Here is a 24,120-nt window from a genome sequence, read left to right as displayed (position 1 = left end):
AGGCCTCGGCGGCTCAGTGGGCACGTTTAATCATCGAACAGAATGACCCAATCATGGACAACTACCAGGATTTCATGGATAACTTCAGAGATTATTTCAGTGACCCGGTACCAGTTATCCACCGGATCACACAGCTTAACCAGGGTAACCAAGGGATCAGGTGGTACATAGACCAATTCAAATTACTTGCAGTAGGACTGGACTGTGAAACATGGCTGATTTCTAGGTTTAGAGACGGACTGGCCCCGGAAATAGAGGATGAACTGAGACTACAAGGAGCCCCCCAGAGGTTGGACCAGTTATATCAGCGCTGTATCTTTATCGAGACATTTCTGGGAGACGTTCAATGGTTTTTCAGACATCCGGAAGGACCGAGCTCGAGATCTCGATACATAGCCTGTTCCCCACCCTCGGCGGCAGGAACCGAATCGGAAGAAGAGGAGCACACGCCAAGAAGACCGAGAAGGAGATCGACAACAGCTAGGGAAAGGCAGAGGCGCCGGGACCTGGGACTGTGTTTTTACTGTGGAGAATCTGGTCATATGGTAAGAACCTGCCCAACCAAACCTTCCTGATGTGGGGGGGGGGGGGGGAAGACCGTCCCGAAAGCAGAGCACAGGGAGGGGGAAACAACAACAGCCCCCCTTGCTCAGATCGGGCCATTGATTCACCAAATACGTTACGGATGTTTCCCGTTACTTTGTCTTTAAAATATAGGCGGGAAGAACGTCTCATGGCTTTTGTTTGTTTTCCGGACCAATTGCCAATTTTATAGAGTCAGCAATTTATACTTTTGTCAAATTAAAAAAAAAAAGATGAAACTTTGCTTTTAGGTTTTGACAATTAGAATGATGTTGCTATAGACATGGCTTAGAGCAGTGTTTTTCAACCACTGTGCCGTGGCACACTAGTGTGCCGTGACATAGTGTAAGGTGTGCCGTGGGAAAATTACTTTATATATAGTCAATATAGGCACAGAGTTAAATTTTTTTAACATTTTCTAATGGTGGTGTGCCTCGTGATTTTTTTCATGAAAAAAGTGTGCCTTTGCACAAAAAAGGTTGAAAAACACTGACTTAGAGTAGAGTAGAGTAGAGTAGAGTAGAATTAAATAGAATGGAATAGAACAGAATAGAATAGAATAGAATAGAATAGAATAGAATAGAATAGAATTCTTTATTGGCCAAGTGTGATTGGACACAAAAGGAATTTGGAAATATAACGCAAAAGGTTGAGGTTGTAATTTTTTTTTATATTCTACTGGAAAAAGTTGGAAGTCATTACTTTTTCTTTCTTTCTTTCCTTTTTCACCTTTCTTTCTTCTCGTAGCTTAACTTTTATATTTGTATTTTTAATCTTATAATACATTTCTATTTCTATATATATAAACAATGGAGGCTAATTATGACCAATATTTTAAATTTGGCATAGCATCCAATAGCCACATAGCCGAGGTGGCGCAGTGGCTAGGGTGCAGTACTGCAGGTCACTTCAGCTGACTGTTATCTGCAGTTCAGCGGTTCTAATCTCACCGGCTCAGGGTTGACTCAGTCTTCCATCCTTCCGAGGTGGGTGAAATGAGGACCCAGACTGTGGGGGCGATATGCTGACTCTGTAAACCGCTTAGAGAGGGCTGAAAGCCCTATGAAGCGGTATATAAGTCTAACTGCTATTGCTATTGCTAATTATTTTTCGAATGGTTATATTGATGCATCCTTCGCATGTTAACGTGAAATGATTGCATGTAAATGTACAATTTACTATTTGAAAACTGGGGATCATACTAAGCAACATGAAGGGAAGTTAAAATACATTAGGGGTGGAATGTATTTCAAGTTTAAGAACATGGTTTGCTTTCTCCTCCGTATTAAGAAAAGTCTAGAAATTTAAGGGTCGTTTTTAGCTGCCCTGCTTAATTTTTATTTTTTTATGTAAATGTTTAACAATTTCAATACTTTTGAGTCATATACTAGTCAAACCTAGGTGTCAGGTTTTGATAAAAAATTTTTTTTGTAGTTCTGGTAGATTGTGAGAAGTTTCTGTACAGAATTTAGCATTGAGTATGGCAGAAAACTGCCTGTTCTTAAGATATCTCTGCTGTCATTATTAAGGAGATCCTGGCAGTTTGTAAGAGATTTTGGGTATCATATTGTGTGGTATGTATGCGTTTTATGGTATCCTTTTAACTCTGCTTGAACTAATAATAAAGATTAAAATCCCTTTATTGACTGGTGTGTTTATTGTCTCTGGATCAGTGGTGGGTTCTGAATCCCGTCGCAACCGTTATGGGGCTGGGCGTCCACCTTGGAGACACGCTGCGCACGTACGCGCACCCAACGTCCTGCAATGCTCCAGCAGCTCCACGGAGGTTGTGCAGGCGCCGTACGCTGCGTGTGCGTGCACAAATGGCCCAGTTGGCTTAAATACAGGCAAGGAACGGGGGCGGGTGGGCAAGCCTCCAAAACACCGTTCCGGTACGGTGGCCGCTGCTCCCAGCTTGCACGAGTACCCACCACTGCTCTGGATCAAATAGAACCAATTGCTTGGACACTTGATCACTGCCCTGACACTTAACAAAATACCCAGATGTGGAATCGCTACGTATCATTGTACGTTTAAAGATAAATTCAGTTTTTGTAAGACAATTCAAGGACGGATTTTTAGGGCCCCACTAAGAAAATTATACTGTGTTTCCCACAAAATAAGACAGGGTCTTATTTTCTTTTGACCCCCGAAATAAGCTTGGCCTTGTTTTCAGGGAGGTCTCATTATTTTTGAGGTGCAGGAGGCCCCTTAATCTCAGCCCACGGATCATCTGATCCAGAGAGGACCGGAAGTTCTGTCTCAGTTTCTGGCACATTCTGGCCAGGCTTAGTGTCGCTGGACCTCACGCTCTTTTTGCGGGAAGGGGCGCGATAGCGGCAGCGGCCTCCACGAGGCTGTTCCACGTGGATGGCAGGTGCATGTGGGGTGCATGCGCCATGTTTCTTCCCCCCCCCCCAGGAAATGGTGGGGACCACCTGTGCATACGTTTAAATATTTTAGGGGAAGGCTTATTTTAGCACATGCGCTCAAAAGCCCGATTGGGCTTATTATTCAGGGAGGTCTTATTTTTGGGGAAACGGTATCTGGAAAATGGATCCCTTCCTTAGGCTCTTCACATTAGTCACCATAGCTGGCTGTTAACTTTTATGGCTATTTTGAGTTATCGATGTATCACTGTTAAGTGTTAGATCAAAGCTTCAGCAACATCCCTGCAACCTTATTTAATTTAACCAGTGTTCCTGGGAAATTTAAAATGGATTTCCACTCCCAGAATCCCATAACCAGCATTTGAAAAAAACACCGATTTAGACAGCGTTCCAAATAGGGGAAGCATGCCCTGTTTTCAGCTGCGTCTGGGATGCAAAATGCAGCTGACCAATAAAAGGCACCAAAGAGATATTTTTGTTTGAATTACTACAGATTCAGTATCCCTAGCAAGCAATGTCTCTATTAATGGCCACACATATAGTATGTTTATGAGCCTTTGGGATTACAGCTAGCCACCATTCAAGTCTTAATCCCGAAGGACCTTTCATACTGCGGAATGTACCAAAACAAATCTTGCATATTTATTATTAACAATCTTTAGTAGGCCTGTTAATTTTATCTTTTGAACATGCCATTTGCATATGCAAACCAGATTATTTCTGGGAGGACTGGTTTGTGTTTTTTTTTTAAAAAGTGCTTTATTATAAATTTAAGACAGAAAACATAACTCTTACTCTTTCTCTTTTCCCCACAACCACCCTGTAAACTGGACTGTCACCAGTCATCCAGCCAGCTTTCATGTTTAAGGCAGGACTAGAACTCAAGTTTCTTAGTTTCTAGCCCAGTGCCTTAAACCACCTAGTCCTAGACCAAACTTCCTCTCAGAATGTTGCCAAGAAAAAACATGTTTGTATTGTACACACCTGTTCAGAAAATTATCCAATAAGCTCTTCCCTTAGGACAAACAGCTGCCTTGTGCATTCATTGAACAGCAAATTTAAATGATTCAACTCTTTGACAGGTTGGATGTCAATCAATGGGAAGTCCTAATAATGACCTACTAACAGGCTGAACTGCTTGTTCCATCACCTGGTTTTCACGTGAGAAAAATCTTTTAAACCTTTTCTGTCAGCAGGTCTGTTCTAAATAACATTCTTAAGTTGTGCCTCATTGTGGAAACAATTGCTGCTGGATTTTTTTTTAAGGGAAAAAGAGTTTTACAGCCACTGTTTGCAAAACTAACATTTAAATTCAGTTGTTTTATTAATTAAAAGGAGGAATACTCTTATCACTCCTATGGAAAGGCTACTCATTTCTCTTTTTCAGAATTGTGGTACGATAGACCTTGACTTATGACAATTGAGCACAACATTTTTGTTGCTGAGACAGTCCTTGAGTTTTGGCGCATTTTAGGACTTTTCTTGTCACAGTGGTTAAGTGAATTGCTGCAGTTGTTAAATTTGTAACATAATTACTTAAGTGAATCGGGTTTCTCCATTGACTTGGCTGGTCAGCAGGTCACAAAAGGGGATCCCATGACCCCAGGACACTGCAATCGTCATAAACATGAATCATTTGCTAAGCTTCCAAATTTTGATCATGTGTGATCATGAGGATGCTGCAACTATTGTGTGAAAAATGATCATAAATAACTTTTTTCAATGTCACTGTAATTTCAAATGAATAGTTCTAAATTGAAGATTACCTGCATTATTCTAGCTTTGGGAAATATTGCTGCTGTATTACGGAGAAAGAAATGATAAGTTGAATGGCCAAATATTACAACTAATTCACCAGCCAATGTATCACATTTCCAAGCAACCCAAGAAGCAAGAAAATGGAATTTGATATCTGCCCCAGAGCAGTTATATTTGAAAAAATATTGTTACATTTATGTCATATTTAAAAGAAGCTCAGTTAAAACTAAGCTCAACTGTGAAGTATAGTCTTCTCAAAAAATTACAGAGAAAGTTGCAGAAATTTGAAATAAAATTGCAGTTTTATTTGTAAGTTGCATCAATGTTTATTCCCGAGCCATTAGTTTCTGCTTCTTCAATTTCTTTTGGGATATCTGGAAAAAAAGATAATGCAACAAATCAGTACCAATTTGCCACAATCATAATACATTTGCAGAATGTTCCAATAAGTCACTAATCAGCCATGAAATGCATTTACGCATCACATCAAGCCAGAATTCACATTTTTAGCAAGCATGAAGGCAATCAATCCCAGTTAGTTTTTCATGCAAGCCGTAAAACATACACACAGCAGGGTAATTCATGTGTTTATATGCAAAGGAGCTTTTGATTCTTGCTACAAACAAGGCATGAATATGCTGGAGAATTTAAAAAAAAAAAGGAAATTAAGATTCCCTTTTTGATATTGTATGAAATTAGATATTTTAAAATTCCTATTAGACTTCATAAATCACTATATTTTTGAATCTTTATGCCAGTGTTTCCAAACCTTATCCACTTTAAGATACGGACTTCAACTCTCAGAAAACCCTAGCTAGCACAGTTGAACTTCACACATGATAAAATGGCTACAATTAGGCAGCACCGCTTTAGGCTGTTGGGATAATGAATCCCATTGCAAGGCACTTTATACATGGAAACACTTTGTTGAGTGTGAAAGATACTGAGCCTCTGACTTCTGCCTTAGGCATGAAAGCTGGATGACTTTGGGCCAGTCAATCTGTCTCAGCCTAACCCACCTCATAGGGTGGTGGTTGTGAAAAAAGGGAGGAGGGGGGAGTATTAGGTATGTTTGCCATCTTGCAATTATTGATAAAAATAATAAAGGTGAAATACGTGTGTGTGTGTGTGTGTGTTTGTGTATGCATATCTGCAGTTGCAAGGACACGGATAATAAATTATGGCCCTTTTAACAGATTGACCTAAGTCAACATGTCTAAAATAAAATATTTAAACAAGTTGCCAGGACTGTCATCTGGGTGCTCCAGCCATGCTTCGCCAGAAGCCAATCTGCCACATAGCCTATGGGGGAAGGGCACTAGGGGGAATCGAAACTACTCTTCCTGCCCCTCCTGCCACACCAAGTGGCTGCCTCAAGGTCAAGAGCCTGGGAACGGAATGCAACCCTATCAGGCTGCCAAGATGGGCTGTAACCAAAACAATTTGAATGTTTATTGGACAACGTGAGATAAGCAGGGGGAAAGATGTGAAAAGGAAAATTTAACCAGGGAGCTTTGCCACATTGTAACTACTTGTAATTAGTACTTGCATTAGTAATACTTGCGTTAATAAAAGCATACTTTCACTGAGTCGAGGAGTCGTTCTTTCCTAAGTGACCAAATTGGGATGACTGGCAAAAGTTTTAATTATTGAATGCACCAAAGCGGCTCCCTCCGCTCACTTAAAAAAGGTTTGTTTATTCATTAAAACATTTTTATGGCTGCCCATCTTAAAACAAATTCTCGGTGGCTCTCTATCAAATCTTGGTGGGAGGGAGGGGGTGCCTTACCTTCTTCTTTTGAGCAACTTCTTCTTCTGGCTTAGGGACAATCTGCTCCTTTTCTGTGAGGATCATTTCAATGTGGCAGGGAGAACTCATGTACGGATTGATGCGCCCGTGAGCTCGGTAAGTGCGCCTCCGCATTTTGGGGGCTTTGTTAACCTGGATGTGCTCAATTACCAGAGAATCGACATCCAGACCCTGGAGGGGAAAACATTTTGGAAAGCTCGTTTTACAACACAATTTGCAACAGTTCAGTCTAAATCAGGGGTGTCAAATTCAAAGCCCAGATTCGGCCAGCGGGGTACTTAGATCTGGCCCACGGGGCTGCCCTGGAAACAGTGGAGGATGGGCCCGCAATGCTCCTGCCAGAGAAAACAAACTCCCAAGCTCTGTTTTCAGCTGCCATGGCCTCCTGCCACCTTCTGCAAGTTCATGCGCCCCTCCTGAGCTCCGTTTTCACTGGCAGAGGGTTGCAGGAGACCCTCGCAGTCGAAAATTGAGCTTGGGAGCCTGTTTTTGCTGGCAGAGCACTTGGGCCACCACAGCCCCCCTCAAACACGTTGAGCTGAACACAACCCTGATGAAATCGAGTTTGATGCTCCTGGTCTACATATCTTTTCTCAAATCCCAGTCACAATTACCTAGAGAAAGGACCAAAACTCTTATTTTTAATTATAATGTAGTATAATCCATATTTATGCCAATTATTCCAATAAATGACCATGGTTGCCTCTAACATTGAAGGCAGTTTCCCTTCAATTTCATATTCAGCAATCCTTCCCTTAAAGTCTCTTCTACTCTACAAGATCTTCCCTTCTCCCTTATATTATAAATAAAATATACATAGGTGAACCTCAAAAATTAGAATATCATGCAAAAGTTAACGCAACTTTGAGTGGGACACTTTGAGCCTAGAATATTGCACCTTTTCACAATATTCTAATTTTCTGAGATTGTAGATTTGGGGTTTTCATGAGCTGTAAGCCATAATCATCACAATTATGACAAATCACCATTTAGAACTATCTTGTTTTGCATGTAATGAGTCTATCTCATATATTAGTTTCACCTTTTAAGTTGCATTACTGAAATAAATGAATTTTTGCACAATATTCTAATTTTTCAAGCTTCACCTGTATCTTTGCTTCCCATTCAACATGGTCACCATCCTCTTCTGGAATTATTTCACTTTATTCCATTGAGCAAAAATCTAAAGTACAGGTAAGCCTTTGATCTACAACCACAATTGGGGGGCCAGGATTTCTGTCGTGAAGTGAGCTGTTGTGCTCAGTTTTACAAGCTGTTCTGCCACTGAAGCAAATCCCTGCAGTTGTTAAGTGAATCGTGTGGTTGTTAACTGAATCCAGCTTCTCCCATTGATTTGGCTTGTTGAAAGCTGGTTGGGAAATCACACGATGGTGCCGCGATTGTAAATACATGCTAGTTGCGAACTGCCCGAATTCTCATCACTTGACTCTGGGGGCCTGACAGATGTTTGGTGTGCGAAGTTGCACTTACTTCTTATAAAATGCTATTGTATATTTGGTCGCTAAACAAATGGTTGTAAGTTGAGGACTACCTATAACCATGATGGCGAACCTATGGCACGCATGCCACAGGTGACATGTGGAGCCATTTGTTAGGGCACGCGAGGTGTTGCACTGTCAGCTCCAGCACGCATGCATGCGCTGGCCAGCTGACTTCAGCCATCTTTTAAGGCCGTTTTTCACCTCTGGAGGCTTCCGGTTTGCTTGTAGGACCATTTTTCACTCTCCGGAGCCCTTAGGCGGCTCCCCTGAAGGCTCCAGAGGGCATATGTGTGCGTGTGTGTTTTCACCCTCTACAGGCTCCTAGGAAGCTTCTGGAGTTGGCGGGGGGGTGGGAGGTTTGTGCACACAGCATTATGGGTGTGGGTACGCCCGCGTGTAACCCCTCTGCGCTCCCCCCACTTTTGGCACATGATCCAAAAAAAGGTCAGCCATCACTGACCTATAATGTCCTAGCTTTAAGCACTGCAGTTAGAATCTCAGATACCACAGCTGAGAAAGACCTGGAAAAGAATAAGCCTCTTAAGTTTCTCTTTGCTCTTGAGTTGATTACAGGTAGTCCTCAACTTACAACAGTTCAATTAGTGACTGTTGAAAGTTACAACAACACTGAAAAAAGTGACTCATTTTTCACGCTTACCTTTACAGCATCCCAATGATCTCTGAGAGCAAAAATCGGATGCTTAGCAACGGGTTGAAATATATGACAGTCGTGGTGTCCTGTGATCACCGTTGGCGACCTTCTGACAAGCCAAGTCAAGGGGGAAGCCAGATTCACTTAACAACCGGGTGGGTTACTAATGTTAACTGTAGTGATTCACTTAACAGCTGAGGCAAGAATGGTCGTAAAATGGGGCAAAACCCACTTAACAAATGTCTCACTTAAAAACAACTTTGGGCCTCAATTGTGGTCATAAGTCAAGGACTGCCCATATAACATTGTTCTTCCTTGCTAACCATTCCCCAATGAATGCAAAACGGAGGGGATTTCCATTAGAACTCAGAACACTTGCTAGAAACTCAATTCACACAATTACTTGTGCCAGCCTCTACTTTGCTTCCTTTCGGCTGCCATAGAAACAGGGAGGGAGGGGGGTTGAGGTATTTGGGATGAGGAATTTATGGTGCTGAAGGAATTATCAGGAGGGAGTTTGGTTCCCACCAGAAGATCTTCCGTGCAGGCTGATGGCCCCGTGTTTGGGCTTGGTGAAGGTCAACCATCTCTGCATACCAACTGAATGAGGCTTTTTGAAGATGCACCCCACACAACATCTTAAGGAGTTGCAGATTGGTCATTGGGTTGGGGTGAGGGTGCTGGGCAAACATTTGATATGTTCGCGCCTTTTTGGCTCAGATCTTGCTTTCCTTTTGCTGCTTTCTTTTCATAATCTGTAAAAGTATCTTTATCTCTACAAAAATGGACTTGGGAGTAGCAAACGCCACAATATAGTCACAATATAGTTCAGAGGTTCCAAATCCCCGGTCCGTGGAATGCCAGAAACTGGGCCACACAAACAAACAAAGCTCCCATCCGTGCGATGCAGGCAGCATGAGAAACCACGGGAAAAAATTCTCCCCACTGAATTGGGTCCCTGGTGCCCCAAAGGTCGAGCAGGCCTCTGATATAGTTAACATTACACGAAATCCAGCATTTAATGTTTTACCTTCAGCTCAGCATTGCTCTCTGCATTTTTGAGCATGTGCAGGAGGAACTCGGCACTCTTTTTTGGCCAACGGCCCTGGGTCCAACCCCACTGCTTGGCCTGCAAGAGGAGAAAAGTAACGTCAATTTCCCTGTCAATAAAGACGTTCTCAAGCTTTCAGCTTTTACAGGTTGCTCAGAATCAAGGTTATTTTCATGGTTAATCCAAAGGTGTCCTAAGAAAGTCATCACAGCAACCCTAAAAATGAGTGAGGGAACACAGAAAAGATTCTAAATACTACATCACATCCAAACAACTTGAGAATCTACCATATTTTTTGCACTATAAGACCCTCTGGGCCATAAGATGCACCTAGCTTTTGGGGAGGAAAAAAATAAAGAAAATCTGCCTCTGCCTCTCAGCAATTTGCCTCCTTGCAGCAAACAGCCTGGTCAGCTTCAGCACAGTCCGATTTAGCGCGAGCAGCTGATGGGCGGTTGGATCAGCATCCCGAAATACCAACAATCAGCTGTTCCAGGCTGTGGGGATTGCCACCATCTGGAACAGGCTGAAAATGGGGCACACAGAGACAGCCATAGGTGGTGGTGATCAAAACCAAAAGGTGGGGTCTTACAGACCAAAAAACACAGTACTTAAATTTTACCAAGGTTTTATATAAAATCCAAATAATATATCTGCCTTTATCTTTCCAGCTCAGGCATCCAGATATAAACAATGAAAGCCTACAAAAACAAAGGACAATATAATCCAGAGATACTTTTTACCACATGCACTAAATCAGGGTTTCCCAACCTTGCAACTTTTAAGATGCAGGAACTTCAATTCCCAGAATCCACCAGCCAGCATAATTGAAGTCTTGTATCTTAGAAATCGCCAAGGTTGGGAAAACCCTGCACTAAAGAAATACCCTCTATTTCCTACCACAAAAGCAACTTTGGGGACACATCAAAACTCCAATCTCTAAACTCAAAACTCCAACAAGATACGAAAAATTTAGTGTCATTTATTGCTATTCTCCTCTCTAGACCTGAAATAATTGCTCGTTAAGAATTTTTCCTGAAATCTATATTATTCGCACAGATCTGCGCACACACACCTAAGCTGTTTCAGAGCCATACCTGTGCACACCTGCCAACACCCCCGTTGTAACGCCGGAATGGAACGCACTGCTTCTTCAGAGTCACGTCCTTTAAATATTTGGTGGCCTTCCGGATGTGCATCCCCTTGATAGCTTGGGCAGTCTCACGCGTGTTCTAAAGAAAATGGAACAATTCAAGGTGCTGATTATCACTTTTAAAGCCCTACATGGCTTGGGATCGCACTACAACAATTATTACATCCACCCAACCCACCAGAATGGGAAAGCAGGGTATTTTATGCGGCCCATCGATTAGGGATGTACATCTGGTAGGATTGTGAGGCTTCTCAGTGGTGGCCCCTTCTGTATGGAATTATCCTTCTTGCTGAAGTACAGTTGGGCTCCACCCTTTTAAAAACTTTTCTGAAAAGCCCCAAAAACATGCTTTTGTCAGTGGGTCTGGTAACCCCAAAGGAAGCTGATCAAGTGGTTGTTGCCATATGGGTGAAGTTTATAACCTTAAAGTCCCCTTAAATGATGCTGTAGAGAAAGTGCAAAATAATTTTGTTAAGAAGCAACTGCTCAGATCCAGTTTAATTGTTTTCATGACAAATCCAAAGGTGTCCTAAGATGGTCATCACTGCAGTTACGACATAAGTTCCCCTCTGCTCCTCAAAATAAACAATTATGCTCCATATTAGTTGATCCCAGGAATTTCAAACAGGCAATCCAAGAACCATTATTAACTGGCTGCCTTACCATGGGAAAATCAATGAAGGAAGTGTCATATTAAGACAAGTTTTATTTTATTAGAATTTGATCTCACTTTTAATTCTTTAAAAATAACTGAAGGCAAATGTACATTAACACTCCTCTTCTTTTTCCCCTCTAACAACAGCACTGTGGCTTTCATACCTAAGGTGAAACTAGAACTCACAATCTCCTGGTTTCTAGGCCAGTGCCTTAAGCACTACCCCAATTATTTTGCCCCCAAAACAACAATAATCATGAAAGATATAAGGAAAGTGTAAGTGAGAAAAGCAATGGGGGGAAAAAGGGGGGGGAATGCATCTACAGGAAGTCCTCAACTTATAACAGTTCATTTAGTAACCATTCAGTTATAGCAGCACTAAAACAGTGACTTATGACCGTTTGTCACTTATGACTATTTTTCACTATCGTCATGTAACCAAAATACGGATGCTTAGCAACCGACTCATATTTATGACGGTTGCAGCATCCCCAGGGTCATGTGTTCACTTTTTGTGATCTTCTGACAAGCAAAGTCAAAGGGGAAGCCAGATTCACTTAACAACCATGCGACTAACTTAACAATTGCAGTGATTCACTTAGCAACTATGGCAAGAAAAATCGTAAAATGGGGCAAAGCTCATTTAACAAATGTTTCATTGAACCAACAAAAATGTTGGGCTCAACTGCGGTTGTAAGTAGAGGACTACCAGTATTATGGAGCTTTCCCACCGATGAGATCTCTGAGGAACAAAAACCAGAACTGCTAATTAGTGAAGTCTCTATGGACAGGGAGCATATAGTGCCTTCCGGCAAATGAGAACGGAATTAGAAAGTTACTACTCCTGAGACTGAACACAATCTAAGGCAGTTGTTCTCAACCTGTGGGTCGGGACCCCTTTGGGGGTCAAATGCCCCTTTCACAGGGGTCGCCTAAGACCATCAGAAAACATATATTTTCAAAAAAATATGGAAAACATAAAATAATTTTATGGTTGGGGTCACAACATGAGGAACTGTATTAAAGGGTCATGGCATCACCACTGATCTAAGGCAATGAACTCCCTATTAAAATACAGGTAGTTCTCAATTTACAATCAATCGAGCCCAATGTTTCTGTTGCTAAGCGAGACAGCCGCTAAGTGAGTTTGGGGCCGCCATTATACAATCTTTCTTGCCACAGTTGTTAAAAGAATCAATGAAGTCTTGAGTTAGTAACATAGTTAAGTGTCATTCTGCTTTCCCTAGTGGCTTTGCTTGCTAGAACAGGGGGTATCCAAATTTGGGAACTTTTAAGACTTGTGGACTTCAACTCCCAGAATTCCCCAACCAGCAAGGGGAATTCTGGGAGTTAAAGTCCACAAGTCTTAAAGTTCCCAAGTTTGGACACCCCTGTGCTAGAAGCTTAAAAAAACATGATCACTCGATCCTGGGAGACTTGTAACCGTCATCAATATAAGCCAGTTGGCCAAGCGTCCAAATTATGACCATGGGGATGCTGCAGTAATTGTTAAGTATGAAGAAAAGGTCATCAGTTACTGTTTTCAGTGCCACTGTAACTTTAAGTTAGTAGCACAATTGACCCCATGGATGTTGCTTGTGAGAAGGTTGCAAAAATGATCACATGGTCCTAGAAGACTGCAACCATCGTAAATATAAGTTAGTTGGCAAGCATCTAAATTCTGACCATGGCTGCAACGGTCGTAAGCATGAGAAAAGGTGATAAGTCACTTTTTTCAGTCCCATTTTGTCTTTTGAGCAGTCGCTAAACAAATTGTTCCAAGTTGAGGACTACCTGTTTACACTTCTACCCATTCCTCATATTGCCAGAGGCAAGACCCAAATTACGCACCTTGAAATGGACCCGGAGGTTGGAACCCCTGGACTTGCATGCTACAAGAAGAAAACAAGCAAAAGTTAAAACTTTTTTTTTTTGATCCTGTGACCGAAACCTGTGAAATAAACTCTTGAGAAAGTTACTTACATTTTGTGGGGTTCTCTGGGTCGAGTGAGTAGCGGACCATTTTCAAAGCTCACCTAGGCAAAATTTGGAAACAAAACAATGTGTTTCAGACTTGAAATAGTAACTGATGTATGCCTTCCTATGCTGCTAGAAAAAAAGCTGCTCAGAATTGATAGTATTTTCATTATTTACATCCAAAGGTGTCCTAAGATAGTCATCACCGCAGCTTCTGGTTTCACCCTAAAGAACACCCTATCCCACCCAGTGTCCCTTTCCCCTTAACGAGTCACATATAAAATTGTAAGATTTATAAAAGAATTGCAAAACTGTAAAATTTCATCCTTGTTATATCTCGATTGGATTATCCTAGAATCAGAAGGTTTTAATTAAATGCCATGAATTAAAATGTTACACTGATGGGTTATTAAAACAATGGTAAATAGTTTTTTATTTTTCTGTTCCTATTTTAAATGTCAAGCCAACACAAAATAGAATTAAAATTATAAGACAGCTTGATTGGCACATTCTACTAGGGAAAGTGGAATGTGCAAAACTGAACTTGGATTCTGGTGATTTGATGGATCCGTCTATATAATTTCCTTGAAAGAGGCAGGTTTTTTGCCAATATCTTCAAAGTTTTTTCTTTGGTACTTAATAAAAAAATTAATCAGTCTTGCTATTTATTTGAAGCCTCCTATTTGAGTATTAAGTCCATTCCTGCTTCACCTTTTGAGGTCAGCAAGGTAAAAACTACAGTACCCTGAGTCAATGTCAGAATAAATTATGATTGAGGAAACTCAGCATTGTCTTAGCATTTTTGTGACCCAACCTAGTACACTCGTTATAATACAGTTTAACTCTCTGTGGTCTGTTATACAAAGACCCATCTGTGTTTGATTAGCTCAGATTTAACATACTGTATACATACATTACAGCCCAAAATGTTTACATTCCCTCTTCTCTCCACAAACCAGTCCTTTTTCTACTTAGGAAATCCGTTCAATATCGGAGAGATCTGCATTGCAAAAGGTACCAATTCCCCAAAAAAGTGTGTTGAACTAGTATTTTCTTCTCACCCAGATTTCCTTGAAATTTAGTCTTTCCAATTTAAGACCGTGGCATCTATAATCTCTCAGCCCTGCAAATCATCACACGAGAAACTTTAAAAGGCCCAAATTCTTAGAATCAATAAAAGTAACGACCCGTGTAACCTCAAGATTGCATTTATGCATCTTTAACCCTTTTCTATGGGAAAAGGATGATACAATGACAGCATCCTCTCCTCCCCCTCCCTTCCTAAATTGCAATTTTCAGGAGCTTCCAGACAGCCAACTCCAGGATGAGCCCTACTAGGAGTTGCAACTCAACAACACGTGGAGAACCCTAGCTTTACCCTAGAGATGCCAACGTCAACGTCCATTGCTTTTGGGGCAACGCAAACAGAAGATACGCCTGCATCCCACCCTCTCGACGGCTGCAAAATTATTCCTCCGCGGGAGGAAAAATGATATGCAGAAATGCCACCCTCCCTTTTATCCAAAACGGAATGGTTTCTTCCATCGACTTACATCCGGGGCACTTGTTCACAACATTCCCCCCATTCCCGTTTCCATTCGTCCACTTTCCCTCTTCCCCGTTCCCAAAACGTGGAAATACCGCAACGGTCGTCCATCTTGAGCCCTCCCTTCTCGGTACGGGCCGGTTTCAGAGGGGCTCATAAGTGGATGGCGCCCCACGACCACGGATAAAACCGAAGGCCCGGCGCAGCGCTGTAATGCTCACCTTAAGACGGCCACCACCGCCGGGAAAAAGGAAGGGCAGAGGATTCTGGGTGGCGTATGCGTCACTTCCGAGTCTCCCCGAGCTGACGTCATTACTCCGCCGAAGCGGACTAGAAAGGGACCGTCGAGAAATTCCCTTATCAAGAATGAAGCGAAGAAGATTTCCAGGGGTCGTGTAGCTTCTTTATGGGAATGCATATCAATGGCGGAAGTTGTTGCATTGATACTGAATTGATCATTGTTTGCTGTTCTCTGATGAACTTCCCTGGCAGTACAGTTTCTAAAGAAAAAATTAAGCTGTAATGAAATCAGGAAAACTGTTAGAAAAATTAGAACATATAAGTAGTCCTCAACTACATAATTGAGCCCCTAATTTCTGCTATTGTGAAAAATCGTTGTTAAGTGAGTTTTACTCCATGTTACAACCTTGCTTGCCCCAGTTGTTAAGTGAATCAGGGCAGCTGTTCAGTGAGCAACATGCTTGTTAAGTGACTCCATTGACTTTGCTTGTCAGAGAGTCGCTGGAGGTGATTTCATGACCACAGGACACTGCAACCGTCGTAAGTATGAATCTTTTGCCAAGCGGCTGAATTTTGATCACATGACCATGGGGATATTGCAATGGTGGTAAGTGTGGAAAATGGGCATATTTGACTTTTCTGAGTGCTGTTGTAACTTCGAATGGTCATTAAAATGGGCTGTTTTAAATTGAGGATTACCTGTATTGATGTGGAGCAGTGTTTCTCAACCTGGGTGAATTTAACACTTGTGGACTTCAACTCCCAGAATTCCCCAGCTAACTCTAACTCAGAATATGACTCACTAAACTGTAGCAGGCCAGTTAATGAATCCAACCATCTCACATGTCTGCTGTTACACAAATAACGCCATTGCATGCCACTTTTTATGCAAAGTAAATTATTGTTCATTCTACTATTTGGATCCAGTCTAAACCTTCTTTGGAAGCTTTTTTTAATTAAATAGTAAACAGGTTTTTAAAATAATAGGATAAAACTGATATATAAGCCAGGTAATATGCACTTTACTCAACTATGATTTGTTCCTTCAATTAAGTGCCTTGAAAGTGCAACAGAAATATATTTGTATAGGTAAGATAAAGGTTCCCCTTGCACACATGTGCTAGTCGTTCCTGACTCTGGGGGATGGTATTCATCACAGTGTGGAAAGTTATCACCCAGCCCTCTCCCAGAGAAATGAAATATCCTAGGAAATGTTGAAAAGGCAGAATATTATATTTCCCTGGATGTGAAAGGGAGAAACGTTTTAAAGAGAAACTTACTGCAGCTTCCTTCCTCCCCCCCCCCCTTTGTCAATGGGCCATTAAGAAGGCCAAGCTAGTCCCTTTACATAATAAAGAGTTCTCCACTTCAGCTCCAGGGGGATGGGATTAAGGCATGATAATATTGGCCCTTTACTCAACTGACCACATGGCATCTGACAACTCAACCAAACCTGGATTCAAAACGCAGAACCAAACCTGGATTCAAAACGCAGCCTAGAGAGATGTCCCTGCATGGCCCCATGGGAGTCTGACAACCAATCAGAATACAAGCTCAAGATCAAAGACCAGAGAGGGCATAAAACCAGGGACTTTCAGCATCTCAGCTCTTCTTTCTCTCCCTTCTCTTCTTCTCCACCAACATTGAAGCATGTGATCACCTTTTCTGTTCAGGGCTCAAGCCATGTGGTCCTGTCCACCAATAAACCATCTTTCCAAGCAGCCTCCATGTCTCCAGTGTCTTTTTCCCCACTTGGAGCCAAACCCAGAAGGACATTTCTTTCAGTTTCAAAGCTGAAAAGTCAGCATTATCTGAAGACGTTTCCGTGTTCATGTGGCCGGCATGACTAAACGCAGAAGGCGCATGGAACGCTGTTACCTTCCCACCGAAGGATTTTTCTATGTTTCTGCTTGCATTTTACATGCTTTTGAACTGCTAGGTTGGCAGAAGCTGGGACAAATAACGGGAGCTCACTCAATTATGTGGCACTAGAGATTCAAACCGCCAAACTATGTCTTAGCCGCTGAACCTTGAAATATACAAAGTATATTTGTATACTTGCCATTATATAATCACCTTTTGACAAAGTCAAATGGGGAAACCAGATTCACTTATGTTACTAACTTACCAGCTGCATTTATTCACTTAAGAACTGTGGCAAGAAAGGTGGTATAGTGACCAAAGTTACAATGGCATTGAAAAAAGTGACTGATGACCATTTTTCACACTTAGCGACCATTTTCACACTTAGCGACCGTTGCAGCATCCTCATGGTCACGTGATCAAAATTTTGATGTTTGGCAACAGTTACAATTTATATTTGTAAATTGTACTTATGTTGAAATAAAAAAAAATTACAATACTATTTTTGCATTGTATGAAAATTTTTGTTGCTCCGTATAAATTTTTTAATCAAGCCCCCACCCCCAGTCAAAGGTGTCCCTCTTTACCAATCTGAAAATCTGGTCACCTTAATTATTGCAATTTTTTTTTTCAGACATGAGTCAATTAACAATCTGCCACAGGATGGCGGTGTTTACTATGAATTTGTCATTTTGTCATTGTTCCCCTAACAATAAACTTTCTACTTCTACAGCACTCTCACTTTTCCATTCTAAAAATCTCGGAAACCGTACAGTAAATAGATCTGCATTAATTTTACTTCTTCTGATTCATTAAACGTGTACTTCTTTTTAAAAATTGCCTTTAGTTGCATTATGGAAACCACACAATTTCATTAGAATGCCAGGAATGGATTTTTTTCCCCCTTGACATGGACTCACCATAACCTGCCTTTTTTAGTTTGGCGTCACTTAGTGTGAATCCAACCATTGTGGCCCAGAAGCTCTGTTTTATGCTTTAATGTGAAGTTATGAATCATGATTTATTTAGCGAATCATGGTTGAGCAAACCATAGAATTTTGCAGTGTGCGCGCTCAGCTGGTCTCTGTTCATGGGGGTGTGTGATGCTGTATCATAACAAACTGAACTACAAGCTGTGGGCAGCTGTAATGCAACTTACAGAAGGTAAGGGTATTCATTTCCTTATTTTACACATTCCCCTTCTCCTTGTATTGAACCAGTGACGTGCGGTGAGGTTTATGGCTGGTGAGGCAGCAATTTTTTTTAGACTTGTGGACTTCAACTCCCAGAATTCCACAGCCAGGCATGCTCAGTTCCGATTTAAAGTGACAGCATTTGGGTTTTTTTTTCCTTTGCTAAATAAGTTTTTCTTTTTCTTCTCCCTTCCCCTCCTTCCTCCCTCTCTCCCTCCCTCCCCCCTCTCTCAAACACACACACACCCACACCTGCACCAGGAGGATGAAGTTTAAATTTCCCCCCTCCCTCCGACCCACACTTACCTTTTCCAGCTGTTTCAGAGAGGATTTCATCTCTGCTCCTGCCTGTCATCATGAAAAGAAAAAAATGTAAAAGGAAAAAGGCAAGAGCTGAGGTCAGGCACGGCTAGTTGCTGCCAGAGTCACCGTGGATGATGCTTTTTTAGAGGCTTTTTTTAAACAGTTAAGCACTAAGCAAAGTCCTCCATGGTGACTCTGGCAGCAACTAGCTCAGCCTGACCTCAGCTCTTGCCTTTTTCCCTTTACATTTTTTTTTCTTTTCATGATGACAGTGGTGAGGCTCTGCCTCCCCTGACTGCACATCCCTGTATTGAACAGCTAATGATTGATATTGAAGCTTCTGTTCTCTGGCCCAGCTCAATTATCCGTAGAGCAAGGGTCCCAATCATGGGTGGGTTAATGCTGGAATTACTGCTATTTGCCAGTTCTCTCAACTACTAAAAGTTTCCGCTACCGGTTCTCAGAACCTGCTGAATTTCACCCCTGCTCCGACTTCTACCGCTACCAGTTCGCCCAAACCAGATAGAACCGGCTAAATAGCACTACTGTTGTATATATATTGTTTATATTTTGTAGAGCATATTTTGATTTAATGATTAAACTACCACTAGACTAATAGACGGTGCGTTCTAGACTTGCCTTAGGCATGAAAGCCATCTAGGTGACTTTGGGCCAGTCACTGTTTCTCAAACCCAACCCACTTCACAGGATGGCGGTTGTTTTTGAAAATGGGAAGAAGAAGAAATATTACTTTGGTTTGCCACCTTGAATTATATATAAAAAATGCAGAAGGGAAATAAAAATAAATATTTGCAGTTGCAGACACATTGATAATAAGTGATGGTCCTTTGAGTTAACATATCTAAAATAAAGTTGTTGAGAAAATAGGAGAAGGAAGGAGCATTATTTATGTATGTTTGTCTCATTGAGTTACTTATAAAGTAACAAAGGCAGGATAACAAATCTAATCAATACATTCATTTAAAAAAAAAAACTTCCAAAGGAGATTATTTTTACGCTGTAACCTGGAACCAAACAATAGGGTACAATAAATTGCTTTAGTTAAAGAGTGGCATGCAATTTGCACGTGAGGCTATAGGACAGATAGCTGATCTCAATCTCTGTCTCCCAGAAACCCTCAAGGTCTCCATGCCCTGGAGACACCCCCTTGAAGTATCTGGTTTGCTACCTTCAATTGCCAGTAGCTCTCTTCTAAGGATGCTTTTTACCTGTGGTCCTCCATGTAACCCTGCTGATGGAGGGAGATAGGGCTCCGACCCCTTGGGCTACCTTAATGGCACTTCAAAGGAAAACCATGAAATAGCAATAGGACTAATATATGTCTTCACAGTGCTTTTACAGCCCTTTCTAAGTGGTTTACAGAGTCAGCCTATTGCCCCCAACCATCTGCGTCCTCATTTTACCAACCTCGGAAGGATAGAAGGCTGAGTCAACCTTGACCCGGTCAGGATTGAACTTGTGGCAGCGGGCAGAGTTTATTTGCAATACTGCACTCTAACCACTGTGCCATTAAAGCTTCAAATTGTTTTCTTACAATGTAGCTGGCTGGCTACATAGAGGTAGGTCCTCAACTTGTGACCATAATGGAGCCAGCCATGATGGGTCGAAAAGTGGCTTGTCATGTGACCAGCCTGCTTTTATGGTGTGTGTGTGTGTGTGTGTGTGTGTGTGTGTGTGTGTGTAAATCATTTATGTTGACAGTTGTAAAAAAAAACCATAGGCTAGTTTTGCCCAAAACTGGAAGTAAATGATGGTTTTTGCCAAAAACATCATAAAATGCCATCTTGTGACTGTGCTATGCTACAAAAAGCCATAAATAAGGGCTAAGTTGCTGAGTGTACAAAATATATTCACTCGACTATGAGGGAAACTTGCTATTGGAACTTCAGAACCAAATTGTAAATAGCCCTGGATAGGTCCATCATAACTTCAAATGGCCACTTAGTGACTGATCATAAGCCGAGGACTATTTGTAGCTTATGGCGGGACAGGTGTCACTACAGAATCCTGAATCCTCTCCTCTCAGGAGAGAGAAATAATTTTTTTAAATTAAAGAAAACTAAAAAAAAAAAAAGAAAAAAAAAGAAATAGTCTTATTGCCATTCAGTTATACTGTAATAAAGTGTAATGCAGCTTTCTGGAAACCAGGCATTGGACTACGAATCCCATATTGCCCAGCCACATCTGCGTTTGGTTCTGTCGATTGGAAATAACAAGAGTTCCTAATCTAGAAGAACATTCTGGAAGTTACCAGGTTAGACAAAGCTAAGTAACTGTTAGGGAGAGAAACTCAAGAATCAAATTTCTATTCCTCCTCCTCCTTCTCCTCCTCTTCCTCCCCCCTCCTCCTCCTCCCCCCTCCTCTTCCTCCCCCTCTCCTCCTCCCCCTCCTCCTCCCCCTCTTCCTCCTCCTTCGCCCCTCCTCCTCCTTTTCCCCCTCTTCCTCCTCCTCCTTCCCCCTCCTCCTCCTCCCCTCTTCCTCTTCCTCCTTCCCCCTCCTCCTTTTCCCCCTCTTCCTCCTCCTCCTTCCCCCCCTCCCCCTCCCCTCTTCCTCCTCCCCTCTTCCTCCTCCCCTCTTCCTCCTCCTCCTCTTCCTCCTCCTCCTCCTCCCCCCATATCTGGTGGCCTCAATCACTGTTATTTGATGCTGTTGTAGTGTCTCTCTGATATTGTCTCTCCATCTTATTCTGGGTCTGCCTCATGTTCTTTTCCATACTCAAATTTCCATACAAATTTCCATACTAAAATGGCAAATTTGTCGTGTTCTAGTAGTACATCCAATCCTTCCATGGATTTCCTATTGACCACCTCCCCCCTCCATCCCCTCACACACACCCCTCAAAGGCTCCTACCGCTGGGGGCAAGTTTGCATTTCTAAGAAAAATTAAGCACGCCACTGACTTCACAAAGGAATGATTGACGCAAATCAATCTGGGAATAACACAGCTTCGAGCTCCAGTGAGAATCCGTGTTAGCTAACCGAAGTTAATTATCAATCATTCTCAATTCCAAGGGGTGGATCTGTTGGGCCTGCCTTAGGAGTGGCAGAAGGCAAGCCTTTTCATGCCATCGCTGTACTTGTAGTCCTCTCCGGGATCTCTTTGTGTATCTTTTGGGGTTAATTCAGAATTTTGTTTCTGGATTCTAGTGCCCCTCCCTCGTTCTCTCTCAGGATCATTTTATAAACTCTCATTTCGCTTTCACAGAGCACGAGAACATCGGGATTCAAGTCCCTTAAGCCAGTGTTTCTCAACCTTGGCAACTTGAAGATGTCCGGACTTCAACTCCCAGAATTCCCCAGCCAGCTGGCTGGGGAATTCTGGGAGTTGAAGTCCGGACATCTTCAAGTTGCCAAGGTTGAGAAACACTGCCTTAAGCTACTTGTATCTGAAGCCACCCCAAATTTCCAGTTAAGAGAATTTGGGATGGCTTCAAATTGAGCTGGTCCTCGACTTACGACCTCAGTTGAGCCCAAAATTTTCTGTCGCTAAGTGAAATGTTTGTTAAGTGAGTTTTGTCTCACTTTTTTTTGACACAGTCCTTAAGTGAATCACTGCAGTGGTTAAGTGAATCACATGGTTGTTAAGTGAATCTGGTTTCCCCATTGATTTTGCTTGTCAAAAGGTCACGCAAGGGGATCATGTGGGACCCTGCAACCGTCACAAATATGAACCAGTTGTCAAATGCCGGAATGTAAATCACGTGACCAAGGGGATGCTGCAATGGTCGCATATATGAAAAATGGCTGTGTCACTTTTTGCAGTGCAAAAAATAACTTCGAACGGTCACTAAATGAACTGTTGTAAGTTGAGGACGACTTGTACAATTCTGAAGACTTATGAGATGTTCGGCATACACCAGTGGTGGCTTGCAGGCGGTACGCCCCGGTATGGGCATACTTGTGCCTGCCCGGAGCATCGAGTACCATTCCGGTATGGTGCTCCGGAGGGCCCACCTGCCCTCCTGAGCTCCTTACCTGTATTTGAGCTCTTCGGCGCTTCCATGCATGTGCACGGAGCGCATGGTGCTGTGCAACGCTCCACCAAGCAGCTGGAGTGTCGCAGAGGTTCGCGGAGGCATCACAAGAGGTAAGGATGCATGCGCCTGCTGTGCGCATTCATGTAATGGACGCTAGGCCATGTTGCAACTGTACTGGTTGCAACGGGATCCAGAATCCACCACTGGCATACACAGGTTATTTTCACATATAAACCAAGATTAATTGTCAGACGAAGCATTGGCTTAGTTATTCATGATCTATTGCAGTGATGGCTAACTGTTTTTGGATTGTGTGCCCAAAGCGGGGGGGTGGGGGGGCGGGGGGGTGTCATGCACAAGCGTGCCCACACCCATAATGCTATGTGTGAGACCTTCCACAGCGCTACCCCCTTCCTTTTGCCATGCTTTTTTTGCCCTCCCCAGCCTCCAGAGGCTTTCTAGGAGCCTGGAGAGAGAGAAAACAGCCTCCCCCCACCCCACAAGAGGCCCTCTGGAGGCTTCAGGACTTTCCCTGAAGCCTCTGGAGGGCGAAAAATGGCTTTATAGACTACCCAGAAGTTCGGGAACCGTCACTTCCGGTTTTGTCATAGGGTCGTTTTTCGTCCTCCGGAGCCTTTAGGGAAGCCTCTTGAAGGCTCTGGAGGGCAAAAAACGGCCCTATAAGCAAACCGGAAGTCCGTTCCTGAACTTCCGATTTGCCCGTAGGGCATGTTTTTCGCGCTTAAAAGAAACAGCCTTAAAAGAAGGCCAAAGTTAGCTGGACAGCGTGCGCATGAACACTGGAGCTGACAGGGCAACGCCTCGCGTGCCCTAACAAATGGCTCCGCATGCCAGCTGTGGCGCGTGTGCCATTGGTTCGCTATCATGGATCTCTTGAATGAAAAAGCAATAAATCATGGTTTATAATCAGTAAAGGCTGATTTCATACCCAGATATTCCCCAACTTATTCATTGTGACCAGTTATCACAGCACTGAAAAAAAGCAACCTACAACCGGTTCTCACACTTATGACTGTTGCAGCATCCCCATGGGTCACATGATCAGAATTTGGTTGCTTGGCAACTGGCATGTCTTTAAGATGGCGGCAGTGCCCAAGGGTCACATGATCACCATTTGCGTCCTTCCCAATCAATTTCTGACAAAAAAAACCTCAATGAGGGAAGCTGGATTTGCTTAGTGACTGTGTGGGTCGCTTAACAACTACTGTGATTCACTTAACAACCATGGCAAAAAGGTCATAAAATCAGGTGCTCCTCACTTAACAACTGCCTTGCTTAGCCACAGAACTATGGCCCAATTGTGGTTGTAAGTCAAGGATTTTAATATATTTATATCACCAAAAACCTAGTACACCATATTATATTTTAAAGAACTACATGAGGTCAGTTGGTGTCATGACAAAACAATTTTTGTGTTAAGTGAGT

General features: G+C 42.4%; 1 protein-coding gene and 3 non-coding genes across 6 annotated transcripts; all 4 read right to left on the bottom strand.

The window, feature by feature from the left end:
• Positions 1–5,009: 5,009 nt before the first annotated feature.
• Positions 5,010–15,355, bottom strand: LOC116506075 (60S ribosomal protein L17). 3 transcript variants are annotated; one of them, XM_032213681.1, is made up of 7 exons: positions 15,298–15,355; positions 13,537–13,589; positions 13,405–13,445; positions 10,843–10,977; positions 9,725–9,823; positions 6,520–6,711; positions 5,010–5,104 (listed from the first exon to the last, which is right to left on the bottom strand). In XM_032213681.1, exons 2-7 carry the CDS (start codon positions 13,574–13,576, stop codon positions 5,057–5,059), a joined length of 555 nt encoding a protein of 184 aa, XP_032069572.1. In that variant the 5' UTR covers positions 13,577–13,589; positions 15,298–15,355; the 3' UTR covers positions 5,010–5,056. The 3 variants fall into 3 exon arrangements, with proteins under 3 accessions (XP_032069572.1, XP_032069574.1, XP_032069573.1); XM_032213683.1 differs by lacking the exon at positions 15,298–15,355 and adding an exon at positions 15,172–15,196; XM_032213682.1 differs by lacking the exon at positions 15,298–15,355 and adding an exon at positions 14,444–14,468.
• On the bottom strand, positions 9,894–9,959 carry LOC116506884. The gene has a single exon (XR_004255093.1). It is a non-coding gene; the product is annotated as a small nucleolar RNA SNORD58 (small nucleolar RNA).
• LOC116506886 lies at positions 11,380–11,448 on the bottom strand. The gene has a single exon (XR_004255095.1). It is a non-coding gene; the product is annotated as a small nucleolar RNA SNORD58 (small nucleolar RNA).
• LOC116506889 lies at positions 13,674–13,741 on the bottom strand. The gene has a single exon (XR_004255097.1). It is a non-coding gene; the product is annotated as a small nucleolar RNA SNORD58 (small nucleolar RNA).
• Positions 15,356–24,120: the final 8,765 nt, after the last annotated feature.

The sequence above is a fragment of the Thamnophis elegans genome, chromosome 3 (genome assembly GCF_009769535.1).
Source record: "Thamnophis elegans isolate rThaEle1 chromosome 3, rThaEle1.pri, whole genome shotgun sequence".
Lineage (NCBI taxonomy): Eukaryota > Metazoa > Chordata > Lepidosauria > Squamata > Colubridae > Thamnophis > Thamnophis elegans.
Note: the sequence above shows the minus strand (reverse complement) of the source record. Positions and strands in the feature narration are given on the sequence as shown.